General features: G+C 36.3%; 2 protein-coding genes across 2 annotated transcripts; one reads left to right on the top strand and one right to left on the bottom strand.

The window, feature by feature from the left end:
• Window positions 1-4,140: 4,140 nt before the first annotated feature.
• On the bottom strand, window positions 4,141-14,992 carry LOC141899088 (uncharacterized). Its single transcript, XM_074785241.1, has 27 exons — window positions 14,316-14,992; window positions 13,278-13,372; window positions 13,054-13,176; window positions 12,481-12,590; window positions 12,296-12,357; window positions 11,996-12,156; window positions 11,600-11,839; window positions 11,022-11,381; window positions 10,750-10,896; window positions 10,346-10,455; window positions 10,012-10,197; window positions 9,625-9,799; window positions 9,184-9,261; window positions 8,984-9,077; window positions 8,683-8,785; window positions 8,559-8,602; window positions 8,346-8,475; window positions 8,044-8,153; window positions 7,730-7,832; window positions 7,484-7,637; window positions 7,209-7,345; window positions 6,986-7,065; window positions 6,774-6,903; window positions 6,588-6,629; window positions 6,314-6,358; window positions 6,151-6,208; window positions 4,141-6,023 (listed from the first exon to the last, which is right to left on the bottom strand). The coding sequence occupies exons 1-27, from the start codon at window positions 14,990-14,992 to the stop codon at window positions 5,602-5,604; spliced, it is 4,176 nt and encodes a 1,391-aa protein (XP_074641342.1). The 3' UTR covers window positions 4,141-5,601.
• A 1,977-nt stretch (window positions 14,993-16,969) lies between these two features.
• On the top strand, window positions 16,970-24,056 carry LOC141900083 (phosphatidylinositol phosphatase PTPRQ-like). Its single transcript, XM_074786814.1, has 13 exons — window positions 16,970-17,221; window positions 19,124-19,444; window positions 19,877-20,170; window positions 20,369-20,583; window positions 20,804-20,873; window positions 21,295-21,401; window positions 21,563-21,758; window positions 21,872-21,971; window positions 22,392-22,635; window positions 22,912-22,954; window positions 23,251-23,362; window positions 23,569-23,642; window positions 23,822-24,056. Exons 1-12 carry the CDS (start codon window positions 17,161-17,163, stop codon window positions 23,615-23,617), a joined length of 1,812 nt encoding a protein of 603 aa, XP_074642915.1. The 5' UTR covers window positions 16,970-17,160; the 3' UTR covers window positions 23,618-23,642; window positions 23,822-24,056.
• Window positions 24,057-24,219: the final 163 nt, after the last annotated feature.

Here is a 24,219-nt window from a genome sequence, read left to right as displayed (position 1 = left end):
TTTACGTTTCCAGCGAGCGGACGTCATAGAAGATCAATCTAAACTTAATTTGTTATGCGCAGACAATCAAAAACTAATCCTGAGACCGCTTAGTAAACTGGGGTGACCATTCATTGCCCGTTATGCTTATTTACAAGTTGCAAGACGAAATCGATGCGAACACAAATGACGACATCCCATCTATCGTATCATTACCCAACATAATCTCTGACCGATACTGAAATGAGAGTTATTGTGCATCTGACTCTGTACTCACAGAGATTTAGACATCCTGATGATCGACGCTGCGCTCAATAACGGTAGTTGCCATGATTGTGTCTTATTAGAACGCGTGCTTGCATAGCGCAACGAAAAAGTGACATTTGAAATTCGAAAACTCTAAAAGAGATGCCTTTCAGATTATCAAGCGACAACAGAGTGATGATATCTCGATTAATACGATGAACTGAACAACCTGTTCTTCTTGAAATTCATTCAAACTTTTTAAACATTTTTGCTTCTTAACTTTCTTAGCTAGATCACCCTTGTGTGGTTGGGGATAATAAAAAGCATCCAAAGTTTCTGAAAAATGTCGGGTAACCCCTCAGTCCAAATCTTGTCGAAAACAATATACCTTAATGAACCGGCATACTATTTCTAGGAATGTTACCATCATAAATTCTACAGAAAGGACGGGATGTTTATTTGAATCCTCTCATTTATGCCTTACGTTAATTTCATAGATGGGGCTTCTGACAATGGCTAACAAATAGGCGCGAATCTGCGATGTTATTTCTCCAGTTACGGCCACTTAGCCACAATTTATTAACGACGGAAATGACGTTAGAGCCAAGTAAATTAGCTGAGCGCCACACTGCTTACACCAGTGCGACAGTAACGATAAATTCTTATCTACTCGAAGGAAGAAAATTGAATTGTGAGAAGGAACCAAAGGGACTTAGATGGTTAATTCTAGTGTTTGCGCCCCGAGATCCTTTTATTCTACGACTGGCGATTCTTCTCGGCTTGGGTGATTTGCCTGGTTATTTTCAACGCAATCTAACCATCGGTAGAAAACTTTGTCTATTCTCAGAAAACAAAAAAAAATAGTTATTCTCTAAGAATAAGGAAATAGCCAAGATAAATCTTGTTAGAATAATGTATATTTATAGTTTACAGTACAATGACATCATTCTAAATATAGAATATTAATAAGCCCGCTTTAAAAAACATCTATATAAGATACGGATACATACATGGGGTCTCCGACTGACCATTTTCAAATGATATTTATGAAAGATGTAGTCAAGATGGACAAATATATAGCCACATCAGACCATCGTCAGGTGTTGAGAAATGAACGATTTCCTCAAACATGACAATCGTCTCTAGAGGTAGGTCCGATAAGGAGTGCCTTCTTTATTTCTTGATCTGTCAAATCCGCTTTAATCGTGTGCATTAAGTGGGCAGAATCTCTGGTCTATCCGGCTTGCAAAACTAGATGTAAGAATAAATCATTATTTATTTGTTACACAAAATGCATCTACATTGCTAACCTGACCAAATGCAGTTCAAACGTTTCAATTTGTCTGTTTCTGAGACACTGATGAAGAGCCTGTTCCATAGTTTAGAGCTCATGCCCATGTTCAGTGTTATTAGTGGATCAACAAAAAATATATCGTCTTGCCTCGCGAGAATGCCCGTGGGACCGGTTATTTGTTTGACTGATCTGCCACTATGTATTGATTATTTGCAGCAGTCTCATTTAATTCATCTCCGAAGAAAACACAGAGATTGTATCTGGTGGAAAATCAACAGTGAGGCTTACCGATCTGTACCGAAACGATGGCTAAATTTGTCAATTATCGCTACTCTGGTATCAAATGGATTTACCGACAAGTGGCCTGTGTGATTGAAATTCTGAAATTGAAATGATAGATCGTTTTGTTATTTATTGTTTTCCGGAACAAATGTCAATGTTGGTCAATTTTCACGAGTTCAGACTTAAACGTTAAACATTCGCAAATAATAATTTCGCGCTTTTACTAGATTCAACATGACTAGTTAATGTGCACGCGTTAACGGTAAAACGTTATATTCGGTCCACGTTTTACTGGACTAATGAGGAGACCCCCCATTGTCTTGTAAAATTGTTTTATACGACGAAAAGGTTTTAACTTGTACCGAATTGTCAATATTAAATCTAACGGGCATACAAACGTCAGAATTACTAATAGAGCCGTTTATTGAGTCTTTTCGCGAGTTTTGTGAATAGCGGTTCACGACCGTTTACCCCCGACCACGCTGTTAAAAAGAAACAACACCGTCAAAACTTTAGAAAGAAAGAAAAGTCTGCGCTGGGAATCGAATCAAACGATGAGCTACTGGGGCGAGTGGTATAAGGTAAATAAAAATCTTTGCCAACCTATCTGTTTAGTCCGCTGTCGCCTTAAAGAAAATTCCCGGCAAACTCTAATAAGGTGGAAGCGATTTGCACTATATCGGTTATGGCTCATGTACCGTTAACGAATTGATCAAACAAATTTCACGAAAACAGAATATCTACTGGCTACGTGTATGCGAAGTGTAGCTAACACGAGTAAATTGAAACCGTAATGATTTCCATAGATTTTTTTTTCGGGTAAAATCTGGATTTTTCTAGATTAAATTTCGTAACGTCGTATGAAGCACTATGTATTAACGACGAAAAGACACGAATCACACTTATATAAACACTTCAACGTACAAATAAACTCGATCAATCTGATTAATAAATAGTTTGATTCTTCAACTTATCAATTAACATTTATCCAATCTCAGGTTACATGGCTATGAAAAAGCGTTAATTTGTATACACGTATAGACTGGAGTAAAGCGAGAGAGAAACTATATAGACGATGAAAAGATAATTCTTTTTTTATGAGGAGGTTCTCTTATGGGGTCGTTCTCGGAAATTGCGCTGGTCGGTTTAAAATATCGCTTCCAACTCATCGCGCACGCACCGGGTGGACGACACGATCTGAGAAAACACCGCTTTCGTACCCGTAAATGGGTTTGTCGAAATCTATATCTCCCTTCGGGCACTTACGACTCGGAATAATATAACTGCGCCTCGGATATTTTCTTTCGCTAAATAAGCAAATCATCCACGATAGACGTGAAGATCTATCGATTGATTGGTCCTGTGACGATTTTTAAGCGAAAGTAGATCCATGCCATTTAACAGGACGGTTGTAATCCATAGACGCTTATCATCGATATCGAGCCGAAAATTCCAAAAAAAAACCTATTGTATCATAATCAGCAAGTGGGATAAATATTTAAATCAACTGAATTTAGCGGACTTCCAATGCTTTTGAGAATACGTAGAAAACATTGAATTCCGTCAAGGGTAATAATTCGTGTGTACTATTCACAGAATTATCCTCGCTGGACTGCTGTATGGCAATTGTCATTGATTTTCATTAGGAAATCATTTGTTTTCTTACTGAAGTAACAGTGATTCCACATCGAAAACATTCCCCCAGGACGTCGCCTGCGCTTGCTAATAATGTCGGCATTTATTTACAGACCGTTTTCATTTCCCAGACGATGTCCAGTGAGATACTTTTTTCTAATAAGGGTCTTCCAGCATTTTTTCAGCACTGGGCCAATTGCGTAAGTTTTCTTTTGTGTAATTCATGTAAACTTGAGAAGATTTGATACACGGTCATAGTTTCCATCGATTAAGTGGTCAATAATTCTTGTCAAAAATAGCCATCGATAACAGCCAATTGTAGCCGATGGAGATTGATCGTCTCAAAGTTATCGATGTTTGGAATTAAAACTTATTAGTTCATGTCGACCGATGGCGTGACAAATCAGAATTGTTGTACATCACGATGCCCTCATAATTGAGGTTTCTCCGGGGAATCCTTTCAACTCGTAGATTACATAGAAATCGGTAAAGACGACTGCCTAATCAGACTCGACGGACGGTATATTAATATATTATTTGTTTACAACCCTGTTAAGTTAAATCACTGTCACACATTAAAATCAATTTATTGTCGAACAAATGCGTTGATTCTAGCTAGCGATCTTTCCTTTTGCGACGATGGAATTAAGAAAAGAAAACGAAGAACCAATTCGAAGATTTAACTTTAATTCAATTGGTACAAACACAACAGATACGAAATATTAGTTCATTGCAATGAAATACGTACAGTGGAACCTCGTTAATCTTGTAGACAACAGTGAAATCATCAGGTTTCGTATTAAACCGATTCCTATCAACGAGGTTCGAGTAAATACGTTTTTAATAACACCATTCTCTTATTTGTTATTCATATTAAGTTTCCCAATAAGAAATTGAACATTAGGCAGTTATAACAAGGTAATGATTTATCATTCAGTGAAATATAAATATTGTATAAGTATATATTCATCGCATTACGATTTATTTTTTGATGACAGCCTTATCTTATCATTTATAAATTGGCTTGCAAACCGGTTTTCTTAACCGTCTTGAAATTCTATTCATAATTCAGCAAATAATTTCTGAGATCAAAGTATGATTTATAAAAATAATTCTTGGTAAGTAGAAAAAAATGCAAATTTTCAAAGGATGTTTTGCTTGATAAACAAAGTAAAAAAATCCAATACATATTACGGTGAATCGAGAATCATGATTATGACCATTTATAGAAGTTAATTCAGGCCACATTGGGAAAAAAACATGACACCCAATCTCCGCTATTTTACTTACTTGTATCACGTCAAACCAACGTTACATTTTAACACCATGTTAAACCCAAAAAGATGTTTTTAACGAGTTGCAAGTCGGTTCAAGCGTGGTTTTTTCGGGTTACATAAAAAGATAGGCGGAGATAAAGCGTCGGGGTTTTTTCAAATAAATATCGCCCAAATCAGCCATTACACTATTCAGATAACCATATGTATATCATGAGGAAAAGATAGCGCTTATGCAAAATATACTCAACCCGAGTTTATACGTGTATATGTATATATCAATATGCGGAATAACTTGAAAAAAGTCACCGGTTCGCATGAAAGCACTCCGCGTGTAACAATATTAGAGCAGGAACGTTCACGAGTAAGTGATACAGTCGTTTTCATATTTGTGTGACATAATTACAGGCATCGTTTGATATATACAAGAAAATATCTCAATACATCATCATATAACTTCGTACAAAGTTTAAATATATCTATAAAGGTTCAATCACCAAACATCCCCTCAGACGAACAATGAACACATTTCATACGCATTAAAACATAGTTCTGTGGTTAAAATTAATTGATTGTCGCTTGATTTCTTGTATCCCTTAAATGATGGATTTAAAGCGAAGAACAAGACGGAATATAATATATGTATAATTGTAATCAAAAATAGATTTGGCAATCACTGGATTCAGCATATAATTCAACACCGTTTCATATTATCCATCATTACTAAAACTTTCATGGTTATATCACATTTTCAATATAAAACACCGATAAATAAATACAGCAAATTGACTAGAAATAATATATATATGTATATCAATTCATTCGCATCCACCACCTGTTTAGTTATGTATCAATGACTATTTTAGACTATTTCTGGCGAGAGATAATAGATTATCTGCCGTTCTGGATTTCCGGGAACGGATCCTGGACAGTCGTTTCTCGTGAGGTCTCATCCGCCATAATATCGGCCGATGTCGACGACACCTTCCCCGATGTATAAGACATTAACGATGTCGTCGCCGAAATGCTATCGTCCCTGTCATCGACGATGTAACATTTGACTTTGTCAAACAAAAACATGCCACCACTGATGTAGAACAGTTTATCAGGGTATTGGATATACTCTTCGCTGTCTTTGCTGCTGTTGGAATAGTTACCGCCGACAAGTTTCTTCAGTCTTTCTCGTTTTTGTCTTGATAATCTACACTGATGACGAGCTATACAATATTCAATATCGGGATCCCATGACGACGACGTGCCTGTGTTACTTTCGATTTCCGTTACTGTTAACTGGGGTCTTACAAATGCTGTAACTATTATGTTAAATCAGTAAACATACGTTAGAACAGAATATCTTTAGGTATATACTCTAAAATTAAAATTCTTGGGGCAAGTAAATGAAGAAGTAGGTAACCGAGAAGTTACTGTTGATATGCTTACATTTGAATGAACTGTCTTGCTTCTCCCCCAAGAAAGCTTGTGAACTCTCTTCAGATACCTAAAAGAATGCAGACGTTATCTAAATGTAATATTTGTATATACATTCATACACTTAATTTCATTGCAGATTACAAAATTCGTTTAAGATAAAAAGTCAATGCACCTTTGTTCTACATCGCTTCCATACTTCATAAATTCCTTCCAATATCTAAAAAAAATACATTTGCATAGCTCGATAGCATAGCTCGATCACTAACACTAGACGGTGGTGTGTGGACAATGACAGTGAATGATCCGTTTCTTTTTTTCGATGGGAAGTTGGAACACATAAACAATGTATTTTCACATACTCACGATTTTTTAGTGACGTGATACAAAGTATCGATGAAATAGAGACAGATGTGTTTTACCTTGCATAACATTCAAATTAAACTAACCTTTTCTTCTTGCGCTCCATAGGACACGAAACCAAATATTACCTAAATTCAAATATTTGAATAGTGACCGTGTAAAGTGTATGCAATTTTTAATCAATTGGTGCCGCGTGTGCAGCGTTATGAATTTTTATATCTGAGAGTAAACAGAACCAACGCGACGCAAAGAATTGTGTCAAGTATACTTACTGACACCAAAAGAGAAGCTGACAGCAAATGCTGATAAAAACTAACAAGCAGATACGTGAACGTCTGGTAGGTATACGTGGTCATGAATACTATATGTAAATTCACGATGATAGCTCTACAACCGGCAGCTCTGAAATTTAAACAAAATGTAAACAAAATTTAAAAAGGGTAATGTAATTGTAATTGTTGTTATTGTCGCACGATTCTCTTACATATGTATTTTATGTTTGGAGACAGATTTATCCGAAATCACTAAACTTTTCACGAATAACACCAAAAACACGAATTCTACCTGAAATAACCATCAGAACACTGTAGGATCAATTACTCGCAACGAGACAGATTAAAATTCAGTCATAAATATCAATTACCGACAACTAGGTTATCTAGATATTGTCATTGACATAGAAATGCAATATAAACTAAAATACTTACGATTGTCAACAAGGCGAATAGAAATATATAAATTATTCCAGATGCGGCAGTTATCATTATAACAGATCTTAATTTACCAGGGTCGTGAGAGAAATGCGAAGCAACTACTTGAATAAGCAACCAAAAACACGGCACCCCTGAATAAAATCATGAAGTTTATTGTCTCAGTAATTTCATGAAAATTTGGCTGCTTTGTTGCTTTTGTGCAACGAGACACACGTTGACATATCATAATTAGTTTTGTTAGCTATATCTTCAAATAGCAAAAATCTTACCCAGCGCCAGCGTGTAGAAGATCTTCCAGACAAACGCGTTTGTACGTACGTGTTTCGCTACCGTAAGATAAAGTCGAATCATCTCGAAAAGTGCAATAGAATAACACAAGAGATAACAATAGTACACCAATATTAATAAGGAAACCCGCACCAACTGTAAATAGAATTTAAATTTCAGCATTAATGGTTTCCGAATATTCACAATGATGTTTGCTTCAATTCTTTCTCCGTGAAGATTCAACTTACCGCGTTTCGATATAAAAATGACACGCATAGCAACGATAGATCGACCAGGATGAGAAGAATTAATATTGATATTGGAAATATATGGCTGTATGCATTGTGATTCCTGTTAAAATAGAAATACTGAAATATTCAGGGGCATTTCAGACAAGAGCTCGTAATCGTGATGTGCTCAATTTTGAAACTCAAGTAGCATGATCACATTGGCATTCATTTAAATTGAATGTGGTAATTGGTTCCATGTGCTATACATTTTCTGCAGTCCAAAGAGTGGTGTTCACCTGTCGATGTCGAGACAAAAAATAATTGTTCAATACCTTGCAAATAAAACATGAGCAAACAGTAGCGCAATAAGCAGAGACGTGGATATCAGGCAGCATGCTAGATAGGAATGTGATGCCTCGAATTCTATTTCAGGAATCAATACCTACAAAATAAGAGTTTCAACAGCACTAAAAGTAATTCTAAACTGAAATATGATGTGATTAACCCATATTACCACATAATACACTAAATATACCAGAAATGGAAAATATTTCGAATACTTTGTTTGCTCATTTCACTTAGTTTGCTCATTTATCGATTAATCGATCAGCTTTGTATACATAAGGAAACTTACCATGGGTTTCGGTTCAGAAAAGAGAAGAACATAATGTCCTGGTCGAGAACATTCACACGTGGAGTAATTAAAAGTATTGTCTTCTACGAGTTTACAATCACCGACGACCCAATTTCCGATCAAGGTCATCCTGATAATTCAATATAAAAAGGCGATTAATAACAGCGATTCGAACATCAATAACATAACTCATTATATCCAAGTTCAACTTGCCCTAAATGCCTCCGAGCGCAGGTAAGAGCATCATTTCTATACGTCTATTAGAAATTAGAATAAAAGAGAATTACATATTGTTTGGTCTTTTGTAACAGTTGGTTCCTTTTGTAGAAGGACTTACGGGTTGGTTGTGTTGCAACCGTATTCGAAACTGTTGATTTTTGTTATGAGGATTGTTTCCAACGACCGAATAGATATCCGAATTGACTTTGCTATAATTAAGTCTGGAAAATAACAGACACATAGTACATTATAATCAGATCAGCTTGATTAGGCCATGGACTCGAAAACAAAATCGTTGTAGAGTCTATGAGTAGGCTTACATGATGAATATTTCTGTATTGAGTGATAATTGCATATGTAATATTTAATTTGTATTAGGTGAACCGTCTGCTGAGAGCTGTGCCAATTACAACACTTACTTTACTGAACTATCTGGTAACAAATACTGGAGATTCTTATAACGCACGTTAACTATTCTTTCGCCAGCTGAGCTCGACTTAACATCCGAATTTACTACAGAAAATTGAATATATTTTCAACATTCAAAGTTATTGAATTTCGTTAAGGTTAATGAAGCCGAGTGTGATTTCGTGATATTCTACGCTTTAAAGAAACCTACCACTTCGGGCGCCGCGAACATTGCTCTGTATTTTCGAATTCCAGTCATCCACCCTTGAGTTGCTACTAAGAAGCATATCTGAATACAGAAAAGGATAAACTGGTGGAAACCGACAGGAGTTTGATACGAATATTTTCCTTTGTAATTAGAGCTGAATTGTATTTCATAATACATGTATATGTATATGTATATGTATATCTATTTATGTATACATGAGTGCACGTAAAGCACATTTTGCACAAGAGCCATTATTGAAGCGTGAGGATTCAATATCCATATGCGTGATATTGATATACATTCGTTGTCCGCGTTGATATTGAATATTCGAAGAAATATATTACGCATATTCATGGACGCTTTTTTGCAAGTTTCTGAAATATTTTGCAAATTTCTTCGTGAGTGCATGCCAATTTAACACTCTCAAAAGCAAACCGTGCTTACCTACATTCAGAGATTTAATTTCATATGGAACTTGGAGAGTAGAATCGTCGATCATACGTTTACCAATGCGAGAAATCAACTTCAAGATGTTATCACCTATCTCGGATTTCTTACGTTCTGTCTCAGTGACAGTTCCCACAAAGGACAACACTTGACTCACTACTTTTACGGAAGCCTGAAATAAATTTGTCATTGTGAAAATGTAGCGCGCAAACAGCGTATGATCCATAAAAAGGAGTGGTTCGCAGCTAACATGATTAATATGTCTGAAATATCCTCCAAAATATTATATTTTCAAGGTTGCAAATGGAGTAAATTATTCAAATGGTGAACAGTAATATTCTAAATTGACCATAGATCATAAATTAAGGTCATCTCCATTGATACCTTTCGCATTTTACTACTTTGCCGATGAGACAAATACTGGCTAGTGTACAGATCAATATCTAGTAGAAGTCTCGTAACCAATTTCAGATCTCCCGTATAAACGACGTCAAGTGAGGTAAAATCATTCAGTTGGGCTACAATATTATCCATCGCAGAAAGAATATAGCCGTGTGTTACAGCGCGAAACTATATGAATCAAGTATAAAATTCCATTTGTTATTAAACGGAATACTATTTCTTGTCATGGATTGATAATGGAAAAAGTTTTTGTATTTTGCTATTTCCTCAATGAATAGTTTCAAAATCGGCGAAAACCTCAACTTATTAACGGTACCTCTCTTTCTACGGTCGACAAACTATTGGACACGCAATTTGACATATCTGGTTTATCCCACGAACACGAAGTTGAATTGTTAACACATAAACATTTTCGTGTGACACGACCTGCAATAGAATTAAGTTACACGTATATATCAGCCATCGGTCACCAAGATCATTTATTCATCATAACTAGCTAAATATATATCTTAAGACGATAACTTTTTTAGAATGCTACTTCGGTATAGAAATAGTAAGTAAAGCAAAATAGTGTACATGAATTATACATGAATTGCAGAATATGAAAGCAAGCAAGCACTCTTCACAATGACATAATTTCTGAAGCCAGATCAATCATGTACCCGCTAGAGAATTGTCATGTAAATCAAAATAAATATATCATCTTCCCTATACCGTTACCTGTTGCTCCTTTGGGGCATTCTATGATAGCCAATTTGCCTGGGGCAGTTTTTGCCCAACCTCTGCCGCCAACTGTATCCGATGGACAGCACAATTTTTCTTCATATTCTTTAATTTTGAAAGAGAAATGCGAAAAAGATGTATTCTCTTTCGAAAGAATACATCATAAATGTTTCAATTCAATTTTGCTTCTTATTTCTTATGATATAGGTTCAAAGACTATATATTATCTGCTCAAAGCTTTTACGATGACTACTTTCTCGGCTACTCACCATTAACCACATCAATGTACGCAACTGCCGATGATTCTCCAGCGCCATTTTTTATCCTGCAGTTGTAATACGTTGACACCGTGGCTCGTCTGATTTTTAGTCGGCTTCCTGTCGGCAACAGTTTCTCGACAACTTCATCGTTCACTGGGTTAATCATGATATGTTTCCCTTCGCGTTCCCAGATAAATTCAAAATTTCCGGAAGTATCGTCATGTGATATACACGATATAGCCACGGACTGGCCAGCCATAGCAGTTACAGTAATCGGAGCCACTTCTATATGTGGAATAGGTATCACATCAACGTGGATTTGTTTTGATTCTTTCTGTTTGTAATCTGTTGCTATACAGCTATATCTTCCTGAAATTCACGAATTCTTGTATTTGTTTAGGATTGCTTGATTAGAAAAGGAAAATATTTTTTCTAATCACTAGAATATCGGCGAGAATCATATTCATCATTTGGAAATTTATTAACATTTTTCGACGCTCAATGAAATTTTGTATGGAAGATGAACCACTTTTCGCGGCTATTCATTATTCAAATTGAACCAATGTCACAATGAATATGATATTTACCACGATCTAACGGAGTCACTTTATCGATGTTCAGAATAGCAATATATTTGTCGTCCATAGTTTTTGGTAGTCTCGTTTCCCAAATATTTCTAGTCGACATGACCACGTTAACAGGCGCACCATCCTTATACCAATGAAATTTGATCTTACTGCTGCCTCGGCTAACACATACTAACGTCAGTAAATTTCCTTCCGATATTGACGTTTTATCATAGTTCTCCAGGCTCAATAGATTTAGAGCTATGAAAAAAAATTAATATTCATTGACCATTAATCTACTGGCTTATTCATCTATCTTATCTTGATATTTCTATTTCGTAGAAAAAATTGAACCGTTTTGTGCGCTTCATTCTTAAAAGCGTTAAATGCTGCTACAAAGTCAGGGGAATCAATCACCTTGGTCGTATTTGATGGTATAATTTCTTGTTACTGGTATCCTCCTTCCTCCGGGGACTTTTCCAACATCGACCATACGTTTTACAAATGCCTCGAACTTTTTAACGTCTATTTTCTCGCCGATAAAATGGAATTCAAATCTAGTGCCTTCCTTGACGATCCTACGATTAAAACGAAAATATCGATCTACTGTGTGAATAGTGCGATTGCCATGATTGCTGAAGATGATTAACGGCAGACAAACCCCGCAAGCCCATACTAGGATAGAAAATGTTCAAATAATCGACAATGATTACATACTTCGTGTTAATTACGGCGGGGTCTTCGATGTTATTTAATTCCGTTGCAAGAGCAATCTGCATCTATAAAAAGATATTCGTTTATCACTAGATATGTATATATTATATACGTGAGGATAATGTTGACAGAAAGCGCAGAAAACATCTAAATGTTTCGCATCCAAGTTACATTAATTATGTATATACCTGACGCTCAAGGGATCTCACAAACATACGCAACGTCGTGTCATTTCGAATAGCAAGTCGTCTGATTCGAGCACTGGATGTTGTGAACCAAACCATGTAACGCAGTCGACCTAAATATAATGCCAAAAGAAAAAAGTTGGAACGTTCTTTTCTGTCATTTTCGTCACGAAAACAGCATTATCCACCAAAAGGACAACGACATGCACTGCACTGAATAGGAGCCAGTAACCCTACACAGAGCAGCTCCCTGGACAAACAAATATTCCTACGTGGGGCATATAAGATTATATTTTCTGTACATTTTATGACTTTTGAACGAATGTCAAGCGTTGCAGACATTTATTCAAACTAGAAATACAATAGATTCTGGTCCATTTGAAAAGATTCCCCGTCACTAACGATCGCTTTCAGAATCCACAAATATTGGTTAAAACTGAGTATCTGAGTGATGTTCCCAGAACGCTGTCACACTAATTACTATCGTATTACACGTTTTAATAGACAATTCCATTCTTGCCTGGTTATGTCATAGAAGACTTGTCAAAATTCGTAATCCAAACGGATAAGACTTACCTCGCTCTATACAAGTCTTATTATCTGAATCTAACTGGAAATTCTCAAAACACGAGCAACTGTAATTTTTGCTGGTGCCGTCGTCCCTCTTACAGCTCTGTGAACAGCGCAGCTTTTTACAAGCTTAGAAAAATAATGCGCATTTTAGAAATATCATTATCAAAAACAAAACCAAACAAGTATACATGATTACATTTGATGACTAATGAATTACTGGAGTATACCTTTTGGAAGGTGTTCCTCGTCTTTTATTTCACACTGGGGTCCATTAAAACCCGGGGGACAGTCGCACTTATTATAAAGTGAACCCAAAAAATACCTGCCAAGTGAAAAGTAGGAAACAATAATAGCATATCTTCAGATGACCTATCGCTTGAAACTTAAAATACGCAGTGAATTCTTTATGGGGACACAAGGATTGCTCATAATTCAGTGAAACTTGCTTAGCAAACATAATATACCACTTACATAAAATCGATTTATCCGAACCTCGTATCGTAATGAGAAAGCTGATGGATACAATACAACAGAAATGTATGCAGGTTTAATGAATTGATTTCTTTTCATCCTGACAACTGTTTCTAATCATTCGTCAGAAAATTCATTTTTACGAGATAAGCCTACTGTGCGACTATACATTTTGTTGATCTTTGCCTCGAATTTTTCTCATCGAAAGTCTATACGAGAAAGCCAAAGTGGCTGAACTAATTTTTCGGTAACACTAGCCGAAATAACCGTCAATTTTCCACCATCTCCCGTCTCGGTGCTACATCCGAGATCCATTTCTAATGAAAGGGATTCACAATGCCAATATGTCCCCTTTACAAATTCCCCGGGCAATCCGAAAAGCTCCCATACGTGTATCAGAGCTAGAATTCAATCATAGCATATATACGTGTATTTGCGCTTATCGAATTTACCGACATTATTGACCAGTAACTGTTGTTGTTGGTTGGTCAGACGATATTCGCCGAAAGGTGAAAGTAAGGACAGATTAAGAACTCTTGAACTAAGAAATTCAATTTAATGGAAATCATGTAAAGCAAAGGCGAAATTCAATCGTAATGATACGAATCATATTCACCATTTGAGGCAAACGTGTATATCTCATATATGTGATATGCCTAAGTTCAAATATTCATAAATAAGTAAACAATAAAGTATTATGGAAAAAATAAGAACAAATTTTGCTAGATTACACAATTTTTTGCACAATTTTGCTTCTTATTAGAATACGCATATATACATATAGTACTACTTACCGACAAGAGCCACCGTTTTCACACCTGTTCAGTCCGGTGTGGGGACTACAAGCAGGGCCGTATTGACAACTGTCACCGTAAAACCCGGGGAAACAATCGCAGTAATAGTTTTTAAACCCCTTAGCCGCGTGACAATTGCCTAAATACGAACATTTATATACGCTACAAGCATCTGAACGCATCTTATCGTTTTCGTTTGACGTTTCATACGTGATATTAAAACCGTAAACATCGTTCATATATTCCTCAACTCGTAGATGTGTATTTCCAGTGATTTCTTCTAATTCGAACTGTATCAACACGAAAGGTTTAAGCGCCATTAACGAGGTTATCTTGTTCTCGAAGTTAATCGTTCCGAGGTCGCGTTTACCTCTATGGAACGTCTTGCCGTTTTCTACTTCGTATGAATCGTATTCGCTCACTCTAAATCCAAATCTGAGATAGAACTGGGTAAAATATAGTACCACTCGTTTTCCTGGAGGCGCTTGTAGCAGCCATCGGCACCGGATCGGCACTGGAAAAGCCGCCGGAAAGTTCGGACTTTGTATAAAGCCATTAGATGCGAAACTAATAGTATCGCCACATTGAAATTTTGCCGTCACGCGAGAGTTAAATATATCTGAAAACCCGATAAAGTGCCAGATGATGAATATTTTTCCGAACACCGTTCGAAGCATGTTAGATCCACTAGATCTAACATAGTTGATTTCACTCAGATAGTCCAGGTGGTGTGTGGTGCGACATCATATGAAGCGTTATTCAATCGCAAGTTGTCGCACATAAATTACGTACGGACCCGATACACGCGTAGAAACGTGCGAGATAACGATTTATACGTATATCGAATCATATTAAATCTTTATTCATAATCTATGACGGTCAAATAGTCTACAGTCCAGCCATTCATCACTTGATAAGGAAGCTGTCCGCCGACCCGAGAGAAGCACATCGCTGCCATTCACACCTTTATCACGATGTTGTATTGCCGCAACAACGCATCGGTCTCTTTGTGGGCCTGGGTGGACCGCTGTCGAACAGGTTCTCTTCGGTTGTGTTTCAATCGTGGCTTCCTGATGTCTCGTATTTTAACATTTTGTTATATAAAATGTTATATATATATAACTACTTGAGATTCCTTGCAGTTCGCTTTATGTAACGTGTACTATAAGCCGCGTACAGTAAACAGCAGCAGTATTACGTCAATGAACTCAATACCTCACGAGGTCGATGAAATGTCATCGGAATACTGACCTTCGGTCAAATTAAATCTTCACGACAATAAATATACAACTAAAGACCAAAGGTCAGGACTACATCAATTATCAACAAATCAAAACTCCATTCGGGAACTGACTAGTAATTTAAGAATCATTCTCAAATGAAACTTTTTAGGAACATCCTAAGAATTATTTACTAGTACCACCCATGACCCAACATGACATGAATTATCGGTTTATATAGATATACATGCAATTAGTCTACGCACAGTTATACCTCATCAGCAGGGAGTGCACCTCATCAATAACAGGAATAACGCGCTTAGTATGGACCTGGTATGGACCTGGACCTAGAATAATTCGCTGTGACACAACGTAATCTATAATTATATTAGCTTCTATGTTGAATTCAACTTGCCATACCAATTCACAATTACAACAAAGCTTAGCACATATTAAGATACTAAGTAACGCAGCAGATATCAAATGCAATTTATCAGAAGGACGTTGAATATTTTCATAGTATGGACTATATAAGTTTTAGAGTCCATGGTCTCCTTTTCAACATCCGAAGCAGAGTTTCACAAAGATTGCCCCAGGAGGTTTTGCGACATGTACTATTATGTCATAAAGTCCTCTCCGATATGAATGAAAATTCTAAAATTAGGACTGCCTTTCATAATTCAATTATGCCGTGTAGTAATTGAATTTATGATATGACAGCAGCTGTATTTATTCAAGCATAAATATGGAGTTTACCAGGTGATAATAGGTTTTCTGTAAGGTTTATTGACATAATGATATTCCAACAATATTGTGTTGACTTGCGTGTGAAGTTTTTCATTTAATTTTAGTAGGTCAATTATATTCAAACATATCCAAACCGAATACGGAAGCGATCTATTAAAAAAACAACTCAAACAGAGTCCTTCTCATGTTTTTTTCTGCGAATGAATTTTCTTTATGTTTTTTTGCGAAAATTCGTACCAAGGTGCGAAAATCGTTTTGAAAATCATGTCTCTTTGTGCTTGTTCTGTACACCAATGCAGCGACTAAAATATTGGTCCTTATTAAACTAGTTGCAACATCTTAGGATTGATGATTTGCCTAAACCTATGAGGAAATCAGCGAGCTTCCCTCTATCGTTTACTACGCTTAACAAACTATACGAAATGTATGCACTTCAATCAGGATGATATTCTTCCGGTATTGGTTACAACATTTCTAAGCTGAAAAAATAATTACTGCTATTCTGAAACTGGGTTGAATTTAGAATGATACCAAACCGAGGTGACCGCTGAGCAATTTAACTTCCTTGTACGTATTCGAAACAACATTTTATTGTTTTACCCGGAAAATATGAATAATGATTATAAACAGTTTATAATGAATGATTGAATTTGTGGTCAAATCAACTTTTAAACGGTCCAGCGAAATACCGCAACGTTTTGATGTTGCCTTCAGTTCAGCATCACCAATGAACGGATCTGTATATACGAGATAAGAACGTGGTCGGAAGCTGTAGAACACGTGACTAGTTGCTTAAGATAGGAACGGCTTTATAGACTTCGTTCTGAAAATCATTTCAATCACACAGTGGCTACCAAATCAAAACCTATCATCAAAAAATGGAAAAAATTTTTTTAGCATTGCTTCTATACGCATCGCATGGTTTTCTCGACATCAGAGGTACGTCAAACGTTATTAGTTAGAATTATTATTAGTTTAAGGTCGATGCCATCGATTCAATGGCAAATAGGTTTTTTCTTTGAATGTCATGCGCTATTATGAGTATCTTACCAACTTAACGGTGGGAAAGTTTAAATCGGTAATATGTCGTTGAACTATACAGTTTTACAACAAGCTCGGTAAATATAATTTACATTTTAGTTCAATTGTCGAGTTGGTTTAACGTGATCTGAATAACTGTCCCGTATTCTTTACGTGTTGTTGGCAATCTGTTGGCAATCAGTAGAAAATTCAGTTCGCTTGTCCACGGTTAGGGTTGATCTTTACTAGCATTGTCAGCATTCCGCAATACAATGAGTGCGTTGGATAAAACGGACGACAGTATCCTGTAAAACTATGGCAATTTCCAAGAGTTTAAGCGCCGATGGGAGTAACACCTTTGCAATCCAAAAATCTCCATAGATTTGACCGATCACCCTGTATCTGGACTTGGATTTCTGAGCCCAAAATCAAACCAATTTTTTGCTCCCGGCAGGTGTGGTGGGTTTGTAAGGGAGACCAAATCAAGACGGATGAAATCAAATCTACCAATTGAGAAAAAGAAAAAAATTTCAGTGTAATTCATAAATAGAATTAAAAAAGTTAAAAAAGAAACATTTTCAATATAATTCTCCAAGTGAATCGAACACATAAATATATTCTATGATACATAAAGATTCACCCAGTCTCTTAAACGAGTTCATGGTTTACCCAATTTTCAGAATTTGTATATGTTAGATTGCGTCAAGGTCTGAAACGATTCATTCAGTGAGCAATAAACTGTTAGGAGATGTTGATAATTCAATTTGAGGCGAAGTGGCCAGATCGGCGTTAGGATAACTCACAAAGCATCAAAAGTTGGTTAACTTATAAACTCAACCGGCGCACGAGACCAAGCGGCCACTTAAATACTCTGAAACCAGGTGTGGTTAAGCGTTTACAAACAGTGCACGTAGGGAAATATAAACACGATAGATTATCGTGTTAACCAAGCCGGACAATGCCTCAGGTGTATAATTGACGCAATATTCATCATTTTAATGAGTAAGAAACGTGCGTACATCTCCACTTACAATGCAGTTATCATTTTACGCATGCGTATATGTATATATTAATAAACTATTCGTGAACTGGTGACCGCCTGGATGCGAAATATAAATAACTTGTATCTGTATTATGCTTTTGATAAACGATACGTGACCTCGAATATCAAATTGATGATTAGTAACATTCATTTGAATCAACATGTAGAAATCTACGTAGTTAAAAGTTGATGAAGAAATTATTGATCATGAGTTGTGATGATTTAACGGTCGTGGCATAAATATGTCGTCATACCCAATATATAGTGAGGGAGGCGAGGTATACGGCCGACTTTACCGTATATTTCCATTTTCAAGGGACAATTAGTCATGAACCTAATTTCTGCTATAACCCATCCATTATTTCAGGTGGGAAGAGTACACCTGTAATACACGGGCCCCTGCTTTGTTCCAAGTGTTTTACAGAATGTATAAACGAGAAGTAAATCTGTTCCGTATGTTTGCTTTAAATCCTGCAGCGATACAAATTGCAAAAAGCAAACACACACGCACGACATAAACAGCAGTTCGGGATCAGGTCTACAATCGAGGAATAACGATTCATTTCCCACTTAATCCGACCGACCAAAGTTGCATTAAAAAACCTAAGCGAGAATTTTCTATTCACAATACGATTTCATGAAGTTCAAAAGCATAATAAACGCCGATGCATTTTCCATGGAATTATTATTCCATCAACAGTTTCAGAAATGATTTGTTTAATATTCTCTTTTGAAAATCATTACCAATCATTGTTTTTTTTTTTTCATATGACGTTCAGGGCAGCAAGATATCTATTTCAAATTACGAATTGAAAAATCATCGGTTGAAATGGCGGCTAAAGTTTCCTGGGAATATTACTATGGCGACGCCGTCCAGTATATCGTCAGATACTCACATACAAAATATCTAGGATGCGATAAACCGAACGTACTCGTCACAGAGAGGATAGCTAATCTATTTGTGACAGTTGATCGACATCCGACGAACAAAAGACTCAAGAGTTTGCATCCGTACTCCCGCTACAATGTAACTGTGACAGCTGTTACGATATCTGGATATCAACGAAACCAGAGTTTGGTGTTTCAGACAGATCCAACTGGTGAGTGATTAAAGATGAAAATTTAGAAAAGATTTTTGCAATTGCTGTGTGGAAGTTGTAGAATTTATGATTAATTATGGAAAAGTAGACATAAAACATCCGTCAAAATATATATTTATCTCGTAATGAGCTCTTATAGTTAAACATAAGAAGTTAAAACATTGAGAAAAATCGTCCGTCTGCGCACGGCTTCTATTTCTGCTCACCGAGGCATTGAAACAATTAAATACTCAAAAGAATTCGTTCTTCAAAATCCTCTGCGCTTACAAGAAATAGAGAGAAGTACAGCGAGTACGAATAACTTCGATCGCTTGTTAATTTCAATATCATATTATCTATTTCGGAAATGACCCCTTTGACCTTGCATCGTATGGAATGGAAAATTGAAATCTTGATTGTATCTGGTTCAATTGCTGTTTTTTTATTCTATAGTTCCACGCGGGATACCTACAAATGTAAAACTTAGCCGACTCGAGGCGACCAACGCCCGGATACAGTGGCTGCCACCACCCTGCGAAACTCATAATGGTTATTTTTCTGGTTACCATTATATACTCTTTGATAAGGACAGAAATGGCGTCGTAAAGCAAGGAAATATTTTCAACAATTACGTCGATATAGCAAATCTCGTACCATACAGACAATACATGTTCAGAGTAAGCGTGCTCAATCAACACTTCAAAGGAAACTACAGCAAAATCATTTCTTTTCGTACACTGGAAAGTAGTAAGTGGTAATCCTACGAACGATTATGAAAAAATCACTGAAAGCTTATCAAATCAAAAGAGTCTTTGTAGCGGTTAAAACATTGATAAAAAAGACTACTGAAGCCAGCTTTTTAAAATTAGTTTAACCGAATGACAACACGAATTTTTCTTGTCATTCGAGTGAAAAAAAAGAACTTTTCTATTCTCTATTATTCAGTTCCACCGCCACCAACGAACGTTATCGCCGAAGCGCTAAATGAAACTTCGTTAAAATGTTCATGGAGTCCTCCGTATCCGGAGTCTGGTGTACTTGGCAAATACAATATACGCATGTGGGCGAAAGGTGGCCAACCACAAAGACATTCCACTCTATCCCAAAACAGTACAACAATTATCACCGATCTCAAACCGGATACGTATTACTGTATTGAGGTAAACCTATCTTTAAGAAAATCATATTTCTTTGATTGATAATAATGCTTTCTTCGAATATTCTCTGTTCGAACCTAGTTCTACAGTTCTTCGTCTGTTCATCTTATTTCATTCTGAAGTTGAAATAGCTTTATATTGAATGATTCGACTCCAGGGTTAATCGTTAAACTTGCACCTGTAATTGAATGTGGATTATGAAAAATCAGATGTCTTTATGCAGGTGCGCGCGAGTACGAGTAAGGGATTCGGTTATTGGAGCAAGTATGCCTGCAACAGAACGAGAAAAGCGAGTAAGATTTCATATATATTCAAACCTTTTATTTGAAAATCGTAATGAGATGATAGTAAAATTAGAAGTCCAGGTAGACGAGGGTATTTGTCTTTTTTCGTCGAAGAATGTATCTGAGACAGTTCCGATGAGAGTTGTAAAACTGTTACAGGTTTAGGTGTTCCAATACATAGGAAACGTGTTTTTCTGATGGACACTTTTACAGAAATACAGACTTTGTCATTTATGTATAACAATAAAATATACAAGGGCCTGGATCCAGCTTCATGAAAATGTTTAAGCTTAAAACGGTTGTTTTGAAATAGTGTCCTCATTGAAAACATGTAACCAATAGGCCCATAGCAATATTGAACCAAAAATCTGAGCTTCACTTTTTCGAGAAAGCGGACCCTGAGCTTCCAAAAATCTATTTCTCGATATAGTTCCCGATGCTCCTGAATCATTACTGGTGACGAAAATAACAAATACCTCGATGACATTGAAATGGACAACACCTGCTGTCACTGACGAACCAATTATCGGATATCGGGTATGAGGACAGCCCTTAACTTTGTTGCAAATCGCAATTTTCATTTTTATTCAGACAAAATTCTTCGTTTCTTCACCAAAAAAAATCATACATATCAATGTAATACATCCAGCTAATATGTAATACATGGCAACGTCTGTATTCTGTGAAGTACATTACAGCTATTCCTAAAAGCATTGCGCAGTTATGACAGTCATTACGAGATCTCAAATGGAAAGATCGAGATCCTTGAGCATAATTTGACGCATACTTTCACAAAGCTTCACCCAGGAACATTATACAGAATAACTGTGAGATCCGTCGATAAAAAAGGAATGAGTACTGCGGTTGAGAAGGAAAACTGGACCCGATTTGCTGGTGAGTTACATCTTGGAATCCTGTAGCGTATGTACTGCAGTCCCAAATTGAAAATCTGCAAAAGGCTCAACCCGTTAACCGTGCCTCATGGTCTTAATTTGGTAATATTTCAGAACTTGAAACCCCTCCCCAACCGGTTCTGCTGCAGGCAAACTCAACATTTGTCCATGTAAACCTATCAATAATCGAACAATCGTACGGAACGCCTGTGAGGTAAGAACGCAAGTTTTTTGCGAACAAATATTAGAGAACACTTAAATCCATCATTCTTGTAATACTGAAGACGTCGTGTTCTTTTTGTTGTATTTGCCCATGAAGTAGTAACCCGATGCAATTTTGTGTCAGCCCGAAATAGAGACGAGATTTTTTTTAGAAATGTGTATTGTATTTCAATGAGTACGGTTGTAGGCCCACAGAAGTATCATTACGAAGATACCGGTAACTTGCATTGATATTCTGCAATGCAGGCATCTTCCTTAATTATTATGATTATGTTGTGACCACCAATCGATGGCCCTGGACCTGCGCTTCCTTGATTCATGTTGTGTCGTGATATAACAAAACCGAATTCGCTATAGAATTGTATCAATTGAATCGTAGCTCATCAATGAAATAACTTATCTTGTGATTTAGTCATTTCACGATTACACTTGAGGAACTAGAAGAAGACTCTGGCGGCAGATCAAATATTACCTGGAATGAACTGAAGCGAAACTCTTACCAAAATGCGCAAATTATTGCCGAACTATCACCAGAGTGGTTCGGAAATACTACTCGTATGTTTACTGTCGGTGATGCTCAGACATACGGCAGGTTTCTAAACAAGCCACTGCGACCTGGAATAAAATATTATCTCGGTTTTGGAGTAGTGAGCAAAGTAAGTATTTTTCAAAATATCCTACGTAAAATTAGCCATGTTGCGAGATTGAACTTTTCAAATGCTCCGCGTTCATTCAACTAGTTTTGTTTTGCATTTCCAACATAAGCTATTCACTTGTCACTGCAGCACTGCAGACATCAAACTAATGTCGATACTTTACGTCACATTTTTAAGAATAAATTCATTGCTAGGTTGATGACCTGAACTAGTTCCCTATCGATAATATTGTTGCTCAGTATTCATCAGTATCTGATGTCTTTTTTTGTTTGACAGAATGGTGATTCAGTTTTCACTTTTCTTACGATAAAAACAAGCGGTAAGTGAAATTTATCGGGTATCGACATCAATAACAACTTCATTTCATATCGCATTTCATTTTGTCATCTCATTCTAGACTCCACGATAAAGCCAAATCATTATTATACATGTATTACAGCTTTATCCACCTGTTTAAAAGGCTAAGGCAAAATAAAAAGCGGCATTACTAGATTTGATGTTCCTATTCAAGCGACATGTGCGACAGCTGAAATGTTCTTTTTTAAATCAATCCTTTCGTGTAGAGAATTCTCATATTGCTCTTGTCTATGTACATATTGTATGCATATTTTTCAGGAACGAAAGTTTACTCTATACTTGATGACAAATGGGAGATTCTCTTCTATGGTGTAATGTCGGCGTTGGGCTTGGTGCTGGTCATAGTCTTCATAGTTTTATTGATAATAAGGTATAATATGTCCTCAAATATCTTTTTTTCAAGGAATTCTCCCTTGATAATGTTGATACTTAAGAAACCACAAAATGCAATCGAGACATTCCCGCTTCCTAAAACTAATCACCCCTTTACTAACGCTAAGGGAAAAATTTAGAATTTCCACACAAAGTATCCACTGAGCTCCATATAACTGATTACACGGAAAATATGATTTATAGGATGAAAAACCAGACTAAGATTGCAAAAATAGCTAAAGACGATGGGTGAAAGAATGCTAGGTGTCTATGACAAAGTAAGAATCAGAGTATAGAAGGGTTTACGTACTCAAAATGCATGCTAGAATTAAACCATAGAAGTTGACCAGTTAGTTCGTAACATAAGCATGGATCAAACACTAATCAATCATTACTGACGTGCTTTCATGAAAATATACATCCTCAATTGATTCATCTTATATCCTTCTTTTTCTAGAATACAGGTATGTCGGATAAGGTCAAAATACAAGTGAACGAATCTGCGAAGAGATCCGATGATTCAGTCCTGGAGATTTCTTTACACTGGAGATATATTTATAATTTAATTATCCAATCAAGGAAGGATACTATAAGCCTATATACATTAAGACTAATGAGCAAAACCAGTTTGTAATTTTGAATAGTTGTGGAATATTTATTAAAAAATATTTAATATTCAGGTCTATGTTATGTCAGGTCTGTGGTACATTCTGTATATAGAAATATATTATATTAACACTGATTTCTATGCAACCTATGTATACAATAAGGTCGGTTGATATTCAAGATAACGTGTAGATCCAATCTTTGATAATGAGTATTATAGCGCAAAAATCCTATTCATTACAATTCAAA

This window comes from Tubulanus polymorphus, chromosome 2 (assembly GCF_964204645.1).
Source record: "Tubulanus polymorphus chromosome 2, tnTubPoly1.2, whole genome shotgun sequence".
In the NCBI taxonomy this organism is placed as follows: domain Eukaryota; kingdom Metazoa; phylum Nemertea; class Palaeonemertea; order Tubulaniformes; family Tubulanidae; genus Tubulanus; species Tubulanus polymorphus.
The sequence above is the reverse complement of the archived record's forward strand: the minus strand, read 5'-3'. Positions and strand labels throughout refer to the sequence as shown.

What these genes read in the sequence shown, in the direction of transcription:
- LOC141899088 (XM_074785241.1), bottom strand. Translation starts at nt 14,992, where the DNA reads ATGCTTCGAACGGTGTTCGGAAAAATATTCATCATCTGGCACTTTATC. An exon ending in TGCGCTCGGAGGCATTTAGG is followed by an intron (nt 8,476 to 8,558) that starts GCAAGTTGAACT and finishes TTGAATTATCAG; the next exon opens with GATGACCTTGATCGGAAATT. An exon ending in GCTCATGTTTTATTTGCAAG is followed by an intron (nt 7,833 to 8,043) that starts GTATTGAACAAT and finishes CTATTTTAACAG; the next exon opens with GAATCACAATGCATACAGCC.
- LOC141900083 (XM_074786814.1), top strand. Translation starts at nt 17,161, where the DNA reads ATGGAAAAAATTTTTTTAGCATTGCTTCTATACGCATCGCATGGTTTT. An exon ending in TGGTTTTCTCGACATCAGAG is followed by an intron (nt 17,222 to 19,123) that starts GTACGTCAAACG and finishes TATGACGTTCAG; the next exon opens with GGCAGCAAGATATCTATTTC. An exon ending in AACCAATTATCGGATATCGG is followed by an intron (nt 21,402 to 21,562) that starts GTATGAGGACAG and finishes AGTACATTACAG; the next exon opens with CTATTCCTAAAAGCATTGCG.